Genomic DNA, 20,213 nt, shown 5'->3' with positions numbered 1-20,213 from the left:
AAAATTTCCGTTACATCATCATGCCTGATTTTATGGCACAAAGACCTTACATACTGATGACCTTGATAACAATAATCTGAAAAGGAACATATCTAATGTTTCTGCTATATTTTTAATTCAAAAGTAGTGTTGGAAAATTTAACTAAACCTTCACAAACTTCTGAGCAGCCTCTCAGAACAAAATAATTATGTAAGAAAGGGGTCATCTACAACCTCACAGTAAAATCTGAAACCAGGTCTGATTTGCAACACTGAAGAAAATCAACTAGCAACTACAGAATAGTACTTATTCTAGTCAAGTCTTACCGAGCAATAGACAAAGCTGACTTCCACAATGATTGGTGAAAACAACGCATGATAGCTAACTTTAGGATGCTCCAACATACCCGTCGGGATAAAGTGACCACAATAAACCATACAACACTTCTATCGATGAGGTATAAGTTCTGAAACACAGGTAAAAATTAACAGAATTTAAGTTTTATTTAAGCTCCAAAAATTTCCTTACATTTTAACCTAAAATTAGTCTGTAAATGTTAAATAACAGCACCACAATATCCCACTGAAAAATAACCAACAAAATATTTTAAACCAGTCAAGCAAATGCCCTCATAAATTCTAAATTGTAAGTCAGTATCAGCAAATACTCTCGAAAATTTTAAGAATTCCCTAATTTCTCTTTACAAAAGCAAATGTTGCAGTCTTTGGTGAGATCTCCATTCAGTTCCTTTTGGTAAAGTTTCAAAATAAAAACTAATTTCTTACTACACAAAAATTATGTACATGAAAATCATTTTTACTGTGCAGCACAAGAGGATTGATTCTTTATATACAATGAATTACTTACTAACATAACTTGCATCAACAAAACAAAGGGATACTATCCAAGTACCTAAAAAATTTCACTGTATTTTTTCTATATATCAAAACCATAACCTTTTATGTAAGAGTATTCCTAAGCACACTTGAGTCACTGAAACTTAGTAACAAAGTAGTTAAAATGTGAGAGGGAAAATGCCCTCACTCATGGGCTGTCACAAAGAATTTTTTCCTTTAGCATCTGGGAACAGATAGGGCAGTTGAGGTGGGAAATATGTCAAAGGCTCTCATTGGTATCAAAAACTATAAAAAATACAAATGACTTGTATATAAAGAGGCAGTCCCCGGTTATCAGCAGACTCGGTTATAGGCGATCCGGTTTTATGGCGCTTGTCTAGCGGCACCATAACGGGAGGAGGTCTGGTTATTGGAGCCATAAGGGTTCTTATGCCCCACCGTAAGGATGTTTTTGGCGCCATAAGAATGCTTATGGTGTGCCATAAGGGTGCTTATGGGACTGATAACTGGTTATTTCTTCTTATGATGGCAAGGAGAAATTCTGTTTCTTATACTGTGTTGATACTCAGCTTTTTTTTATAATAGATGCAATGCCTCGAGAAACCTTAGATGTCTTTGGTCCAGTGCTTCGTTGAGCTCAGCTCTTTCTGGTCTACTGTTGTGGTTTTCTCTGTAGGAGATCTCAACGCCTCAAGGAGAGATTTCATCACCAGCTTACGACCATGAAATTTTGCAGAATTACCAAGAACCTCGTCGACGACATCAAGCAAGAGGCTAACTGGATTACTGGGACGGTTAACGCCGCCTCGAACACTCTACATTTGCCACCCATAACGGGTGACCATGACTTAGGTTACATCTATAGGAATGTTAAAAACCATAAGCAAGGGAACTCCCTTCGCCCCATAATCAGCAGATCCCTGCCCCAACGTACCTGTTGGCCAAGAAACTCAACATCATCTTGACCCCGCACGTCCCGGATAGGCACAGCTTTAAGTCGTTAGCCGAGTTCTTAGAAGCCCTACAAACAATGGCCCCTGGAGGATGCATCGCATTGATGAATGTAGAGTCCCTGTTTACCAATACGTATCCCTATTGATGAGACCATACAAATGATCTTGGACAGAGTTTACAGGGACCCGACATTCCATCCTTAAACATCCCTGCACATGCCTTTCAAGCCTTCCTGGAAATCTGTACCAAGAAGGCTCCCTTTGCTGATCATCGCAACTACATGTACACCCAGAGCGACGGATTGGCGATAGGATCTCCCCTTGGAGTCCTTTTTGTCAATTTCTATGAGTACCATCGAAGAGAGGGACTTCCAGAATTCCAGCAAACTGAGGATGTGCATGCACTACATTGATGATACCTTTGTCTGTGCCGACTCCCAGGATAAGATAGAGCAGCTGCGATGTGCATTTTCACAACCACAGCCGCCTCATGTTCACGATAAAACATTGCCAAGACCGCCGACTCCCCTTCCTTGGCGTCCTTGTCGAATAGCACGCAAAAAACCGAGGCCGCCAATAACTGGGGACTGATTCCCTGTCCTTGAGGGAGGACCATTGGGTAGGTAATGAACAACACATCCCTCAAATCTCTGAAAAGCAAGAAGTTACACTCTCTGATGGAATAGAGAATAGAACAGACTGTTCCATCTAAGCCTGGTTCTGGTGAATGAACCGGTTCAGTGAAAAGAGGGGTACAAGACTCCCATAGGGAGCATCGCATTTACCTCTTCCCACAGGGCAAGGTCCTTCTGTGAGCCAAGAACAAATATTCGGAACTGGATCAGAAAGAGGGTGAGGGATGACAAAGACTCTAAGGGTAATAGAACAGTATCTGTTAGGCATCCATAGCCCATGCTCCAGCTCCATGCTGCTACCAAGCTCAGCCAATCATTCAACAGGCACTCATCCCCATCAGCAGTGATCGGGGAGAACAGCTGCACCAAGGCAGTCTGGGTACCTCTACGAGGAGTCAAGGAAGTCTGAGACTTTCTCTGACCAAGGGTGGTGTTGTAGTGCCAAGCAAAGACCTAAAGGTCTTACACCCTGCCTGGTGAACTAGCCAAAGCCAGTCCACCACAGCCTCCTCCTCCCTCTAGCAAAGAGGTAGGAGAGGATCCCAGAACCAGTCCATCTCCAACTATCAAAGCCGACTCAGGACCAACAAACCTAGAGGTTTGAAGAAGCAGTCTCTTGTACCCCCCACACAGGCTACTGTGTAGTGGGGGAGGTAGATAATATCATTACCTCCAAAAGTAATATTCTCTTGAAGGGTGCATTCTTCTCGGGTGTATGGAGACCCAAGGAAAAAATGAATGACAATCTCAAAGATCAATCTATAAGACTAACTGGAATGTTGCTCTAGCAGTCAAGTCCAGTGCTGTTATCTGTGTTTATGATAGGGAGACCCCTCCGCACGAAGACATTCTAGAGACAGACGAGCCTAGTCTGAGTTAACCTAAAAGACAGCAATTATCTCTCTGAGAGAACGTGATATTTCATCCGGTAAGCTAGAGGCAAAGGAAGTGCCTTGCATGAGCAGCTGACCCAGGGAGCATTCCCTTGCCAGGGGAATCACAGAAAAAGAAAAGATTATGTATCTTCCATGGGATCATTAACAGGACTTATTCTAATGACCTCCATAACAGGCCTCTGGAACTTCATGGGGGAGAAACATTCACCAGAGCCCCTGGTGATCTCTTAAAACTTCGTTGTACAGTTGTTCCCCTGCATTTGCGAGAGATGTGTACCAGACCCCACTCCCCTGCCCCCCGCGAATAGTTAGAATCCAGGAACAGTAGGAACCCCTATAATAAAAATGCTGAAAACAGCCTATTTTCTTAGTTAAAACTCAAGAAAAACCCACTAAATAAACTTTCATAATAAAATGTATTATTTGGATACTTACCTACTGTTAAAGTTAGCTATATCTCTATGCCGATTAGCCGAGTCAGCATTCAAACAAAAAATCAAATGGCTGCCCGGACGACAGTCTAGTTTACCTGTTCTCCACCAGGTGTGTTTTGAATGTTTTAGCTCCTATCAGAATTTTCCTTGACACCCCACTAAGTTGTGGGGAGGCTGAGTGGGTTTACTTTAACAATAGGTAAGTATCCATCTTACCTACTGTTAAAGTTAGCGGATTCCCACATTAAGAAGAGGATGGTGGGTAGTGCAGCTAGACAAAAAAATCAGCTCAGCCATTCAAGCTAAAGGTTTCTCGCATGAAACCCAAAACATTCTCACCTGATCTGGAATCCTTGCTGGATTTTACTACCACCAGAAGTTGGATTCCATTCAGGTAGCAAGGCTCTCATACATATGCAGCAAAGAGCAGCCTTACGGAGAAAACCGCTTCGATTCAGCCAGAATGAAACACAAGTGGTATGAGGGACCCCTGTGCCTAGGTCCAAAAGCCCTATAAAAGGAGTCACTTAAAATACATACCTTTGCGATAAAAAAGTACGCTCCTATACGAAATTTGTGCCTTCAAGCTCCCCAAAATATTAAAACCCAGGATTTAAACAAAAAAGCCCAAAGAAATGCTCTTTTTTCAGTTCAGGAAAAGGCTACCCACTACTAGTAGTGGATTGAGGGCTTTACTGTTTTCAAACACAATTCTGTATACTTAAGGTAGTGAGCGGGTAAAAACCGAATTTTACTTCTACTGTGCCAAATCAATCCTATTCTGGAGCGACAAATTGACTTAGCACTAAATGAAGCTACAACTGCTGCTCACATTATGAATGTTTACCTTCAATACAGGTAGAAGATATGGAGCTAGTTCTCATGCACTAGCCTATTCAATACGTCACAGAGGACCTCGTGTTCCTTGACAAAAATGTTATAAGTTTCTAAAAATAAAAATCACAACACAAAAGGTTAGCTTTGCCTCTTCCTGGTTTAACCTTCACAAATACATTCTCGGTTTTCTAAAACCACAAAACAAAAAGTTAACTTTACCTTCAAGCTTAACCATTGGCAAAGACAGCTAGGTTTTCTAAAACCACAGAACAAAAGGTTGATTTTTGCCTCTTCTAGGCTTAACCTTTGACAACGACATCTATGTTTCCTAAAACCACAAAACAAAAAGTTAACTTTGCCTTCAAGCCTAACCTTTGGCAAAGGCAGCTATGTTCTAAAACAACAAAACAAAAAGTTAACTTTGCCTTCAAGCTTAACCACTGGCAAAGACAGCTAGGTTTTCTAAAACCACAGAACAAAAGGTTGATTTTTGCCTCTTCTAGGCTTAGCCTTTGACAACAACATCTATGTTTCCTAAAACCACAAAACCAAAGGTTAACTTTGCCTCTTCCAGGATTAACCTTTGACAAAGATGTTCAAGGTTTCTAAAGGATGATAAAGATGTTCTAGGTTTAACCTATCTGATTAAATTTTAATTGCCCTAACAGGACAGAGAAGTTTCCTCTTCTTCCCCACTAAGGGGTTACATTGGAATTCTTACAGGTCACTGTAAAGTATAGCCTTAACATCACCCTCACCTCTAAAACAGAAAGCTAAAATAGCATTCCCTTTACACCAGGTTAAAGAAGGGTGCTGGCAATAAATTTACTTATTAACTGCTGCTAGTGCTAAATAAAAGGTTTCATAGTAAATTCAGATAAGTTTAGACCTGCATCTAAACTCCAGAGAGACTGATATAGAGATGAAGGGGCTTCAATCTCAACACCTTACAGTGCTGGTCCTTAGCAAGATCTAAAAATACTTGATGCAATACCGAGGAACAATAACTTTGGAAGTAGACAGTGAAAAGTCTTATCATCTCTAAATGGAAAACATTGATATCTACAAGGTTCCAGGTGCTGAAAATTCCTCTTGAATGGCACCCTCAGCAATACACACACCACTGCTTCTGACCACAGGCCATGGCAGTTTTAAATTAAGGACAGATCCTATGATAACTTTAAAATCTTATTGGAAGGGGACATTCTAACATCTCAAAGCAGTTAAGGAAATGACTAAATTAATGGAAGTGTATGGAATTGTGTAGTAGAATTGATTTCCTCTTAATGGAAGAACGAAACATCTACAAAGAGCATTGGAAATTCTGAACATCATTTGCCCTGAGGCTACAAGGGCTCTACAGGAGACCCTAAGCAATTTTTGAACTTGAAATTACTCAATAGTATTCAGAGTAGATACGAGGGGTAGGACTAGAGTCTGAATTAGGCCAAATTTAAGGAAACATCCACTGCTCAAGTCTGAGGACCATCAAAAAAGTAGTAATTTTTCTGATGTTCTTGTTCATCTACATGCTAGTAAGTCTAAATGAGTGCTCCTAAATGCCACACCAAGTGCCAAACTTACAGATGTAAAGGCCCTTGTAGGCAGTTTGTTTTCCCTGAATCCCCAATTGCCAAAACACTGTCCTTCCATAGCATGAATGATCACACAAATTGTTTCATTTCACTCAAAGCAGCAAACTTCCCACAAAGACTTTGTTTCTGACCAAGAATAAACCTTCTAAGCATCCTGATGTCTTTACATTGCACAGACATCTAAAAACTTTTACCAGGTGTAGTGTTGACCTTTCTATGCTGCATGAAAGTGTAACGACACTAGTTAAACTCTTTTTGTTTTGCATGAAAAAGGAAAAAGATCAAAACCTGGACTTAGGTTTAAGAACAAAATGGGCAATTCTTGGTTACAGTCCCTCCTATAGTCCTGGAGCCAAAGACAGTTCTGGATTAATTACCAATTTAATGTACATTCTTTGTAAGTTGTAATTCTTAGGCTGAAACTGTACATTGAGCATGATTATCTGAAAAAATCCTCAGTGAGGCCATGTTTCCTAATAAGAAAAAGCCCTTACCATAAAGGAAGTTTCCTTCAGGCCTAAAATTCTTCAAGAAGCATGAGCCTATTCATCTTTGACCAACAAGCATGCATAATTAAGTATCATCCCCACATCACCAGACAAGGATGGGGATATAGAGAATTAAAAATATAATGCATAGAAATTGGGCAAGAAGAAGCATCAGGTCCTCGGCCTTTGGAATACTGTTGACAGAGTTGGGCAACTTGAATCACTGATTCAGAAGTGTCTTGCTCCTAACGTCGACATCGTCCACCAATGGGCAGCTAAGTCCCTGACAAAACTTATAGACGGCTGCACACTAACCCAAACAAAGTGTACAGAACAGCAATACCTTCTTGTAAAAACATCTTGAAGGAACTTGCATGACTGAGGATGTATGGGTAAGTGGAATACATTCTGCATGTGTGCCACAAGTCTGATCGTTCTTTGGAAAGGCACTAAAACCATGCTAGAAAACCAAAAAGTATATGGGCAGACACTTCCTGTTATTCAGTCTCCAAATGTCCAAGAATATCTCCAATTACTTATGGAGCTCATCCCAAAGAATTACCCTTAGACCATCATTCCCTCTATAGACAATCTCCTACTAAAAAGAGACTTATGAGAGATTTCTGCTGAAGAGAAAGGAAGCTATGAGGGAGATTAAACCAGTGGAGGACAACCAAAAAAGTATCACAACTGCCCTCCACCGTCTCCACCATGTAAGGTACTAGTCCCAAGTCTCTCCATGCATGTTAGGAGGTTGCAACTGTTCATATCCCAGAACCTGAGTCAACTTACCCCTGAAAGGTATAAAACAAGACTACCAATAGATAATCCCTTATCGCCTTAACCCAAGCTGCATAATCAGACAGGAAGCGAAAGTGTTCTCACTTCTTCCAAACTGAGTGAGTATAAGTAGCATCAGAAATGAGTTACTTGTCTTCCTCGCTAAAACTCCCGCTGGCGACAAACCCTAAAGCTGGCTTCACAAACTCACTGGATTGGCGCCTCCACCCCTCTAAGCAGTCCAGAGATGAGACAACGTAGCTAAGTAAAAGGTAACAACTCAACAAGCTAGACTGAAACTCCATCAGCATGTCTGTCAGTCTCGAATTCATTTCCCCACCGGAAAGAGAAAGAAAGCAAACCTCCTACTAAAGACGGTTAAAGGACCAATAAGCATTAGTACCGCAAGAAGCGGTCTTTGGCTTTCTGCGACTTTAAAAGAGCCAAGACGACAAGCCAAGGCAGACCTAAAAGGAGATTTGTGCATCCGAGTACGAGAAAAGTTACAAAATGCTCTCTAATAGGAGAAAGCATTGGTTCTCTTCTCCAATATTTAGAGGGCGCTAAAATGCGCTAAGACAAGTAAGACATATGTTTATATGGCCTCTTTCCTCAACAAAATGAGGATACATACAGCAAAGCATAATGTTGCAACAAATGCCGATCAGCCCGAACTAGTTCCTCCAACTCCATTTCAAACTCTTCTTCTGCCAGCAGGAGATAGGAGGAGACAGCTGTCGACAGGAGGTAAACAAAAGAGCTTAAAGGATTGCTCTTTCTCTGCAACCCTTGGCAACAGAAAGCAACACTTGTTGATGAGAGGTGACAGCAGCTGAGTGCTGTATTGCATCCACCACGACTCTATGAAAAGAAGAGAGTTTTCAGTGACTCAGGACTCGGCTAGGTCCGCAAGAGTCAACTACATCCAAACGAGTTGACTGAGAGAAAGAAAACAAGGCGCCAGAACATGGGAAAGATTGGGAGGCAGTGGGAGAGGAGAGGAGTTACGACTCTCCTGCCTCGTCCGAAAGTGATCGTACATACTTGAAAGCATTCCTATATGAAACTTTGTTAGAAAACTCTGAAGCTAGAATATCTAACTTGGAGAGAACCTTAGATACTTCAGACAGTGTAGACTTGAAAGAGAAACATTAATCGAGGCAGAAGCAAGAGATTTACTGATAGCCGAAGAGAAAGCAGGCAAAGAATGAACACAAGCATTACGAAGAAAGAGAAATATGCTAGCAGACAAGAATTTAGAATAACCAAAACATGACAGCAATAAACAGTCAACTGAATCAACATATCTAAATGTGTAAAACTCGCTACGGATACATTATCACCACAATAAAATTGTCCATACCTATATTATATACTAGCTGGTTACCCACCCTACAGGCGGGTCCCAGCTAGGTTGGTCAGTGTAACCCAGAGCATAGTTTATGAAAACAAAATAGATAAATCAAGCCACAATTGAATACAGTACCACAACCTGAATTGTGAGGAATGCAAATCTGACAAAACAAACAACATCCTTGAAAATGAATATCAAAATGAAGCATCATAAACATATATGAAAAGAAAAATTCTTCGTGTTGGCAGAGAGATTCCAATTCATCAGAGAGCCTTTTGGTAGACTATGTTCCTTGTTTTTCCCTCCGGTGACAAAATGAACAGGCGTTCCAGAGAGCCCACTCTTGAGCACGCCACATAAAGCTGCCCGTGAGTAAGGCAAGGTTGCTCCAAGTTGATGCCAGCCACTCTGAGAGACTGTCCCTGGGTTTTATTGATAGTCATGGCAAAAGCCAACCTGACTGGGAACTGAAGGCGCTTGAAACTGAAATGAAAAAGAAAAAGAGAAAGCTCCTTTCTCTGATTCTCTTTCTGTCTCCAACTATCACTGTCTCTTTCACTCTTTCTTCTCACTAATACCAACTCTCTGCCTCTCTGTCTCTCTGTCTCCAAACAACCACTCTTCTCTGTCTGTTTGTGTCTCTCTCCCTCTCTCACTTTTTCTATCTTTCTCCTACTAACAACCTTTCAACTCTCTCGTTTCCTTCCACTCGCTCCTTTCTCTTACTCTTCCTCTCTCTCTCTTTTCCTCTCCCTCTCATTCCTTTCTCTTACTCTCTCTTTCTCTCTCCAACAATCACTGTCTCTTACCCTCTTTCTTCTCAGTAATACCAACTCTCTCTCTCTCTCTCTCTCTCTCTCTCTCTCTCTCTCTCTCTCTCTCTCTCTCTCTCTCTCTCTCTCTCTCTCTCTGTCTTTTTCCTCTTCCTTCTCCCTAACACCCCGTCTACTCTCTCTCACTTTCTCTCCCTCTGATATTCTCTCTCTGTCAACCCCCTTCTAAAACCACCTTCTTTAATGTCATTGATGTTTACCCTTTACCCTATAGTATTCTTTTCCAAATGATAAATCATATGTATACAGAAATTTGTAAAGTAACCAAGTCTACGGGTATAGCCAGCCCCGTTTCACGGGCAGAACCAGCTCTGTTTCAGGGAATCCCTTCTCACCCTTCAGAGAGGGGGGTGGGGGGGGGAGTAGAAATTTGGGAAGCCTGGGCTCCCGGGGGTTTCCGGGCTCCCAAATGTAGGACTCAACCTTCCCGGGGTGGAAACCCATCTCGGGTCCAAATCTCAGTCCCGTCAGACCAACAGCCCAGGCACACATACCAATCATTCATATATACATACATACTACATACATTGCCAAATATATAATAGATTATTAATCCTATGCATGCTAACCACTTCAAACTAGGTGTTGAAGACGGCAGAATGCGCCTACAAGCGAGGATTAACGCTTACTGAAACAGTCCTTAGGCGAACGCTTTAACTGTCCTTTGGCGAATGCTTTATATGAGATTCAGACCATGAAAAGGGAGAGGTAGGTATTGGAGGGCACAGAACCCCATCATCCCGAGAACCGACCCGGTTCCCTGGCAGCAGACATTACCAACTGTTGCAGGGCAGTCCTAGGCTCGGGCTATGTACAGACAAGGGCACCAACACCTTACTTCTAAAACAGGGAACGCGAAAAAGAGCGCACACTATGCAGGGATTCAGAACATACCCATTACAAACTCAGTTCAACTTGTATTAGAACTAAAAATAGGTTTAATGTTATGTTCTAACTTCTCGTAATGCTTTTCCTGAACCAAATGGAGAGCAGAAGGCAGAACTACAAAGGAAGTCATTACTAGCGCTACCCAAAATGCCTAGTCTGAGCAGGGATAGCTGCAGATGAAGGGACACTAAGTAGGATAGAACTGACAGGTTTAATTCCTGACCTAACTAATTGCTTTCACAATCTATTAGTTTCCCGTCTTTCTCATATCTGAAATATTCAGGCATAAATTTCTCAGAACAATTCCCTACACTGTTCACATCTAGTAGTTCCAAGATCACCCTCTATACCCTTCTAAGTGTAAAACTGAATGTTGATCAACTTCCAATTTCAACATCCTGGTTACACCAAAATCATTCCTATATAACCTGATGTTATTGGTTTTGCTTCCGGTGGAAGATATCCTAGGAAAATGAAATTACAATACCGTAAAAAGGTGTAAAACAGCCAAACTTCATAGAATACCAACCATCGCCTAACCGCAACTTTAACAGTAAGTAAGCTTCATCTCAAATAAAAAATTTCATACTTGGTTTTTTAATAATTTTATCACAAAAAGTGAATTTTATGATGAATTTGATAAAAAGAAAACCAGGAATTTCTGGATAGTTCTCATAGAAAAATAATGCGAATAGGTGAATTTTCCACGAATAATGGGGGAAATGTTCCCGAGAGAAATCCGTGAATCCAGAGAACGCGAATACAGGGGGTCCACAGTATGCCCTGTCCAGTATGAGCTGGAATGGAAATGAACATTCCCAGTCCCAAGCCCTGAATCTGTCCAGCTCCTGTCTCCAGGAAAAAATTCTGAGGAGGAGGGAGCACGTTAGAGATCATGAACACCCTCAAATACCAAAGTCCTGGTAAGTAAGTGTGGCCATGGCCAGTCATCAACCTGAGATAACAATGTCTGCCTGGGTCAGGGAAAGTGGTCTAAAGCACCCTATGTAACCAGCACACACATGCACTCTGCAACAGGGGTACAGTGGGGCCCCCGTATTCGTGTTCTTCAAATTAGCGGACTCATGGATTCGCAGATTTCTCTCTGGACAATATCTATCCATTATTTGCGGGGGATTCGTCTATTCGCGGGGTTTTCCGATGATAAATAATTACTAATTACGTTGTGTATTTTGATGTTATTTTCATGCCTAAAAACATTTTTATGATACAAAAATGATTTACTAATTTTAAAATATCAATATTGATCAATACTGTATTATGAAGTTTACATAATAAAACTAATATTGTAATACTTACCTGAACACCTGAATTAGCCCTGGTCATTGACCAGCCCGAACTATATCCCCACACATTTACCCACTAAGTGGGTAATTTTAACTGTCAGCGTTACCAACGCTGCAGGTAAAATCTAGTCAAATGAGTTACCTGTGTTACCGTTGGCAACGCTGCCACAAATACCGGCCACCAGTGGCCTGTCTCCTCATTCCTCAATTGAATCATTCACTATCAAATTGAAGTTGGGAGGAGGGTGGGAATCATTCAGGTGTTCTGGTAAGTATTACAATATTAGTTTTATTATGAAAACTTCATATTGCAATACACTCCCTGAACACCTGAATTAGCCTGATTAACAACATTTACTCGGAGGCGGGGTCAATCTCATTCAGCCCGACCTGTCCACGGAACATACGCAGGTAACTCATAAGCAACCTAGCATGTATAAAAGCATGTATCCTCACCTAGTTATCTAACTCGGAGGTGAGGATGTTTGCAAAGAAAGTACTTCAACATCAGTGTTCAGTCTAAGTCAGAAGTACTTCTGTCTAAGTCAGAAGTACTTCTGTCTAAGTCAGAAGTACTTCCCATGTGATAAGCTATACTTCTTATTCATGGAGGTAAAAACAAATCTCCTCACCTGGTTGTCCAGCTCAGTAGGTGAGGATGTTTGCAAAGAAAGTACTTCAACGTCACTGTTGAGTCTAAGGTACTATCTGAGTCAGAAGTACCTCCCATGTGATAAGCTATACTTCTTATTCATGGAGGCAAAAAACATAACATATCTCCTCATCTGGTTGTCCAGCTCAGTAAGTGAGGATGCTTGCATAGGAAGTACCATACCGTCGGTGTTGAGTCCTAGGTACCGCCTGAGTCTGAAGAACCTCCCATGTGGTATTCTATACCTCTCATGTATGGAGGGGAAATGGTGAACCTCCCATGTGGCTATGTAGCCTCTCATGTATGGAGGAGAAGTTGAGTGTGCAGGACCTTCAGTTCTCTACTGCTCACTGATGTAGATGACTTGTGCTGAAGAAGTAGTAGTTATTCCAACATGACCATCGGGATCTGCCTAACCTCAAGGGCCTAAGGGACAATACACTCTGTCTAAGCTTGACCAACAGAAACACTAGAGTTCATTAGACTATCACTGCCTCGCTAAACTTCTAACACCATAAAGTTCATTTAGACTATCACTGCCTCCCTAAACTTTTAACACCCTGAAGTTCATTTCGACTATCACTGCTTCCCTAAACTTCTAACATCCTAACTCTACCAAGCCAACTATAAAACTGAGTTCCCGCAACGATGGGAGTTACGGGACCCCGAGAGTAACATCTCTGAAGAAACTGAAATTCCTAAAGGTACGGTGTTGTGAAAAACCACAATAACTCTCAAATAACCACCTACACAATCGCCGACAGCGAAACATTCCTCTGGAAGCCAAAGGGGAGCCCTCCGCATACTTGCGCCCTTGGATTGACTAAGAACCCATTCTTATGAGTGTCCGGATAGCGCTGAGGCAATGATTTAACAATAGTCCCTCCTCTCCTTGACAAGAACATAGCATAACCCTCAGAAATGTTAGTCTGGTATGCAAACCCCCACGAAACCAAAGTAAAGAGGTTATCAAACCGTCCAGGCTCAGAGAAACACCCATCAACTCTCACCACATCCACACAGAGTGGCTGTGAAAGGTGTCTTCCAATTACAAGCCACACAAATCAATGAAGGAACCCAATAAAGAAAATCTTCAACTGACTCGTAAACCGGAAGTCGAACTCCGACAGAGGAGTTACCCGCTACCTCATACAGAAAAGTGATGCTAGCTTAAGTCCTTCCCCAAAAACTGCCCGACTCGCCGAACCAGACTAGCCTACTTGATGTTTGAGAGACTGCTGGTTTGGTTGAATACAACGTATCAACCGTTACTTGAATTAACTGAGATCCCTCCGGAGCCTGGAATGCGGAAAGAGAGAATGGACAAAGTCCACAATCCGTTATACTCGCTTCCTTCGCCGGAGAAACAAAAAACCCACAACTAGCAAACAAGTCTCTTCGAAGGTATCTATCCTCTGTCAGACCTGTCCGGCCACACCGGAACAGGAAAAAAGGAGAAAAGCCGAACCCCGACAAGAGCAGCACCCCAGAACCCGGAACCTACTACGCCTGGCTGCTCGATACCAAACGACATACAAGATCCCATCATATCTGAGCCTACTGATCCGATTGCGCAACGATATACCAACAAGAAGATGATAAACTCCTGTGCAAGTCGTACTCGACTGCGCAACCCGCACTCCCCCCAGACATCATGATGTAACCCCTGCTGTCCGACCGCTGTCCACCCACTCACAAAGTCACAAGAGCGAACTGTCACCAGTTCCGCAAAACCTTTAAGAGTTAGTCACTCAACTGCGCCTACCCTCACTACCCAGTGACGATAACATTACACCTGAGCCGAATATACCTTGGCGATGAACGCCCACCCATGCGAGTCACTCCCATACTGTTGCGCCAAACGTGTACCAACCAAGACGATGACCTAACCTTGAACCAGTCTCAATTGACTGCGAAAGTCGAAACTCCGCACTCACCAGTGACTATGACACGAGACCAGGACGACTACAATAGGTGAGCAACACCCCTAAAAAGCGAAGAAGTCGCAAAACGCAATCCAACTAACCCCCGTTACCAATACGTACTAAACCTAGACTGGAGTCCGGAGCAAGTGAGGGAAAGAAGTACTCCCAGTAGACACAGAATCAAGGTCAAACCCACCTTGAAAACCCCTTAAAGACGGAACAGAAAAGCAGCAGGAAAAAGTTGAGAAAATAAGGAGAGAAAGTCACTACGAGTAACCACAGGAGCACCTAGCGCCGACATTGTGCAGGTGGAGAACAAACTGTGCGGTACATAGTGCTTTAATAACGGGTTATGAACTGCGCAACCAATGGGAGCCGCAGAAGGAATTACCAGCTACCCTAAGAAAGGGGGCCGAGGGCACAAAAGGTGCTAACTACGATGCAGACGAACTGTGAACGGCCATAGCCCCCCCAGCAATTACCGCGTTACGTCTCACACTCCTAAGGTATATAAATGGGAACAAAGGAAGATTACTAACTACCCTATGAAAGGAGTGAGTGGTGACAACCGGTATCAATACAGTCAACGATGGCGCAGATGAATCTCCAACTGCCGTAGCCTCCTCAAGAACTACGGAGGACACATTGTCTCAAAACAAGTAAGGATGAAAATACGGAGTTCCGGATACCGCCTTGAAGCATCAACACCAGCAGCCTGAGAACTACAGGACCCATGGAAGGTGCTACGAAGGCAGCCCCTCCAAATTATTTCCTTTAACCCCGGAGAGAGAGAGAGAGAGAGAGAGAGAGAGAGAGAGAGAGAGAGAGAGAGAGAGAGAGAGAGAGAGAGAGAGAGAGAGATTGAAATCATCTCCAAATTTCAGGATGAAACAATGAAAACTCTGGCTCTGCTGTGATATTGGCAAATAAAAACAGGATGAGCGAGAAGACTCCGAAGCGACATCCGAAGAATGAGCAGCTAAAGAAGATTGTGTAAAGACATTATAAGTTTTAACAGAAAAACTGGGCTAGAGAAAACTAGACCGACTCTGTTCCCCAAGATAATCTGAGAAACATTAGAAATTCAGGAAAATTATTCAAGACGTGGTCGTGAATACAGTCCGTATTGAAGCTACCGTAATTGACTTGCGTTAATTCGATTTTAAAATGGGGTTAGTATTTAAAATCGGAGCTACATTGCAAATAAGTCTTCCTATATCTCTCACGCAGCATCGTGCATCAGACAGCGAGATTGTGGGATTTAAAATAGAATTTAGGCCAAAGGCCGAGTATTGGGAACAATGAGGTCATTCAGCGCTGAAGGGAAATTGACAGAAAAAAAGTTTGAAAAGGTGTAACAGGAAGAAAAGCCTCTCTGTTGCACAATGAGTCAAGTGTTAGAAGAGGGTGGAAAAACAGGATGAGTAGAGAGAATATGAAATCAGGAAAGTGAGAGAGAGAGAGCGAATTACAACCGTCTAACATCTACACCTCCATAAATTTGCACCCTCTTCTAAGTTAACCCTTAAACGCCGACTGGACGTATTTTACGTCGACATTTTTTGTCTCTCGGGTGCCGACTGGAGGTATCTTACGTCGACATACAAAAGTTTTTTTAAAAATTCGCGGAAAAATACTTTTAGGCCTACCTGCCGAAAAATCTTGAATCACGCGCCTTGGGGGATGCTGGGAGTTCATGGATCAAGGTGTTATTTTGTTTACAATCGTTACGCAGGCGCGCAAGCGCGAATTTCTTTCTTGCCGCACTAAAAAGTATCTGTTACACATCTCGGAAATTATTTCGTCACTTTGACATAATTTTTGTACCATTTTAAATTAGCCGTTACATGGAGTATTATATATGAAAATGTGTGCATTTTTATGTAGAATACAACAAAAAAGACTCATGATTGTAGCTTTTATCGGTTTTGAGATATTTTCATATTAATAACGATAAGTGCCAAAATTTCAACCTTCGGTCAAATTTGACTCTACCGAAATGGTCGAAAAACGCAATTGTAAGCTAAAACTCTTATATTTTAGTAATATTCAATCATTTACCTTAATTTTGCAACTAATTGGAAGTCTCTAGCACAATATTTCGATTTATGGTGAATTTATGAAAAAACTTTTTCCTTACATCCGCGCGGTAACTCTTCCGAAAAAAATCATACATGCGATTGTGGTAATGTTTGCACCATTTTAAATTAGCCGTTACATAAAGTTTCATATATGAAAATGTGCGCAATTTTATGTAGAATACAAAAAAAAATAATTGAAGGTTGCAGCTTTTCTCATTTTTGAAATATTTGCATATAAATCACGATAAATAGAAAAAAAACCACGTTCGGTCAACTTTGACTCTACCGAAATGGTCAAAAAACGCAATTGTAAGCTAAAACTCTTACAGTATAGTAATATTCAGTCATTTATCTTCATCTTGAAACAAATTCGAAGTCTCTACCACAATATTTAGATTTATGGTGAATTTAAAAAAAAAAACTTTCCTTCCCTCCGCGCGCGGATTCTCCACCACAAATCTCCGAAATGCGTACATTCCATTCTCGGAATATTTGCTCCGTTTCATATTAGGCATTTCATAGAGTTTTATATATGAAAATGTGCGCAATTTCATGTAAAATAAAACGGAAAATATTTGAAGGTTGTAGCTTTTCTTATTTTTGAAATAATTGCATATAAAAAAATATATATAAAAAAAATCGACATTCGGTCAACTTTAACTCGTCAGATATGGTCGAAAACTGCATTTGTAAGCTAATATTCTCACAGTATAGTAATATTCAATCATTTGTCTTCATTTTTAAAGAAATTGGAAGTCTCTAGGACAATATTTAGATTTATGGTGAATTTTTGAAAAAAATATTTGTTTACGTCCGCGCATTACGAATTCATGCATTATTTTGTGATAATATTTTCTCTGTGTTGCTTTTATCGTTTTACAATGTGTTATATATCAAAATGATTGCAATTTAGTGTACATTACAACGAAAAAAAAGCAACTTGTTACCTTTAACCGTTTCGCGCACAACGCGATTTGAATACAATTATATATGAAATTTCGTTTTTGCGCTATCATATATCGCATTATTTATATATGATAATGATATTTTTTTTCATTTCTGATGGTTGCATACTAAACTTCAGCCAATGACAAAAAAAGGAGCCAAAATTGAACTCTTAATCTTGAAAAATAAGCGCGCTGTGATTTTTTGAAAAAAATATTTTTTCCGCTTCCGCGTTCACTCTGAAACACCTCCGGTACACGGGAGACATTTTTTTTTTTACCGCTTCGGCGTTTAAGGGTTAAAAGGTATTATCTTAATGATAATATACTCGTATAACTGCGTACAGCTATGAACAACCGAACGAGAACTTGTTGCTAATACGATCGAATCCTATAGCAACATAACTTTATTGTATTGATCCGCGTGCAACAGTAATCGAATCCGATAACAACATCCGTTTATTGTATTCATCCGCGTGCGACGGTAATTACTGTATTGATGTTATAATCAGCAACCAGTATAGAGGTCCCAAGCTTTTGTATGAATCAAACGCAGCCGTGGTAAAAGAAAGTAAAATCGTGAAAGAGCTCATTTACTGTTGTTTTCACACCGACAAAGATTAATCAAGTGTAAGGTTCGTAATTCCTATGAAAACAAGTGAAAACGAGTGAAAACGAACGGAATCCTAAATTTACGCTATCTAACCTGAGGGAAATACTAGCTTCCAATGAGACGTATTATTCAAATTTTGGCCTTAAATTACATCGTAAGACGATCAGTATGACTTCATTTCATAAGTGAAGTATCCAGATACTCATTATGCTAACTGGGAACAAAAACATTAGCCGAGACCAAGTAATATGGTTGAATCTGGAGCCAAGGAAAATAGACTAGCCGGCATCATTGTCTGTCTAAGCCACGCCTCCTTACAACAGTGCTGTTTTGACAAGCTTGTGTAATTGTAATTTAATTGAAAAGTAATAAATTACATATTTTCAGGTAATTAAATTAACTTTATTAGGCCAAATATTAATTTCAGTTGTCACTGTAATTTGATAATACGACTGGTAATTCTTATGTAAATGTAATTGACATACGCACAATGTAATTACTGACGGCAATTAGTCTTTTAAACGTATGAAGACGTCATACAAACGAATTCCTTATATCTGACATCTGATTATATGACACAAGATACCATTATTGACTATGTTAAATGTCCAACATAGTTGAAAACACGTCTCCTTCAAGACGACAAACATGGCCTAAGTGAGGAAGAGTTGTTACGTTAGTTACGCTACCCAATCAGGACAAGAATGAGGTGGATACGGCGACGCAAACCCGTATTCGCCATCAGCTGATTCCAGAGCGTGAATGACTGCCGAGTTAGAATTTATACTACGCTAATATGATGATACATTCAATACAATTAATGCTTTAGTCGGACAGAATCTGATCTTCATTCTGTTCGATTACATTCATATTGAATTATACTAAGATCGGATTCTCGTTCGTTTCAATTACACCTGTACTGAATTATCCGTAGTCAGAATGCCTTGAGCCTAAAGCGTTAGCCACTATAAAAATCACTCTACCAATATGTAGTACAGCGAATACTTTTGGCTAGGCTAGGCTACTGTATATGCATACGATAAATCATCGCGAAGACTAGGCTCGCCGTAGTTAATTTTATTCGATTTGTCTACATACCAAATTATCCTAAGTGGATATGCGTTGAACAGAGAATTAGTTATTAAAAATTACCATATCGTATAAGTAGAGGAAAGTAACCTTAAGGACGAGGGATCGGTATTCAACCCTTCAGAACCAGACAAACCCGAAACCAGATCTGAACGACCAACAATGGCCTAAAAGCTTCTGATGCAAGGAAAAATCCAAAGAGGCTCTAAGGACACTGTCCCTCTATAAACTACTACTTATAATAGAAAACCGACCGGAAGAAGCCTGCACTTCTCTTCCTAAACACTATTTAGCCTATTATCCCTACTCGTCTGTATCTGACCTAAATTTTCATCATCCTGAGAACTTACAAATCGAGGGGAGGGGAAATCTGCTGCCAACACTGCCTGCTCCGTGCCGGGGGGGCCGGCAGAACCTACCCACTCGGAGGCATGCGGTTCTCCATTACCCCCAGCACCCGTTAGGGCTGGTTCTGGAACAGGCATGGGGGCTGAAAAAGAACGATTAGAATTCACTATATATACTACTAGTACCACTATCTCTATTTTGGTTAAATTATTCGTCAGGCTAGAAATATGCTTAACATACTAGATGATAACATGTCTACTAATTTCTTGAATAACTAACTAATGTTTCGTTGTCTCCTGACCAAGACAAACATCTCTGACTGGTACTGCACTGAACATTCCTACACGAAATAACGAAAAGAACGTCGATCATGTGTGCGGGTACTCATCCTACGCTTGAAGGGCGTGCAGAGCCGATGAGCACCAACATATCCAGCAGTAGAAGGCTCGATAGTCAAACTGTAGATGAAGTAGAAGCAGAGGCGTTTGCAGACGGCGACGACGTTATTTTACAGCCGATGAGTACCAACATATCCAGCAGTAGAAGGCTCGATCGTCGAACTGTAGATGAAGCAGAAGCAGAGGCGTTTGCAGACGGTGACGATGTTTATTTCCTAACTTATCCATAGCGAGTACAAAGTAGCTATCCAAAGTGAAAAGGGAGAAATCGTAGTTTGTAACCAAAAAGCGAAAACTCTTTGAGTGGGGTCGGGCTAAATGACCAA

General features: G+C 41.1%; 1 protein-coding gene across 3 annotated transcripts in view; it reads right to left on the bottom strand.

The window, feature by feature from the left end:
• The window catches only part of LOC135206054 (transmembrane protein 39A-like), a 387,090-nt gene that overhangs the window by 176,863 nt on the left and 190,014 nt on the right, over nt 1–20,213 (bottom strand). For all 3 annotated transcript variants that reach the window (XR_010312668.1, XM_064237257.1, XM_064237246.1), the window contains exon 4: nt 307–446. Coding sequence is in view for 2 of the 3 variants with exons in the window: in XM_064237257.1 (XP_064093327.1) it covers nt 307–446 (140 nt within the window). In the remaining variant the exon portion in view is untranslated. The remainder of the gene's footprint in view (nt 1–306; nt 447–20,213) is intronic.

The sequence above is a fragment of the Macrobrachium nipponense genome, chromosome 11, assembly GCF_015104395.2.
Source record: "Macrobrachium nipponense isolate FS-2020 chromosome 11, ASM1510439v2, whole genome shotgun sequence".
Lineage (NCBI taxonomy): Eukaryota > Metazoa > Arthropoda > Malacostraca > Decapoda > Palaemonidae > Macrobrachium > Macrobrachium nipponense.
Note: the sequence above shows the minus strand (reverse complement) of the source record. Positions and strands in the feature narration are given on the sequence as shown.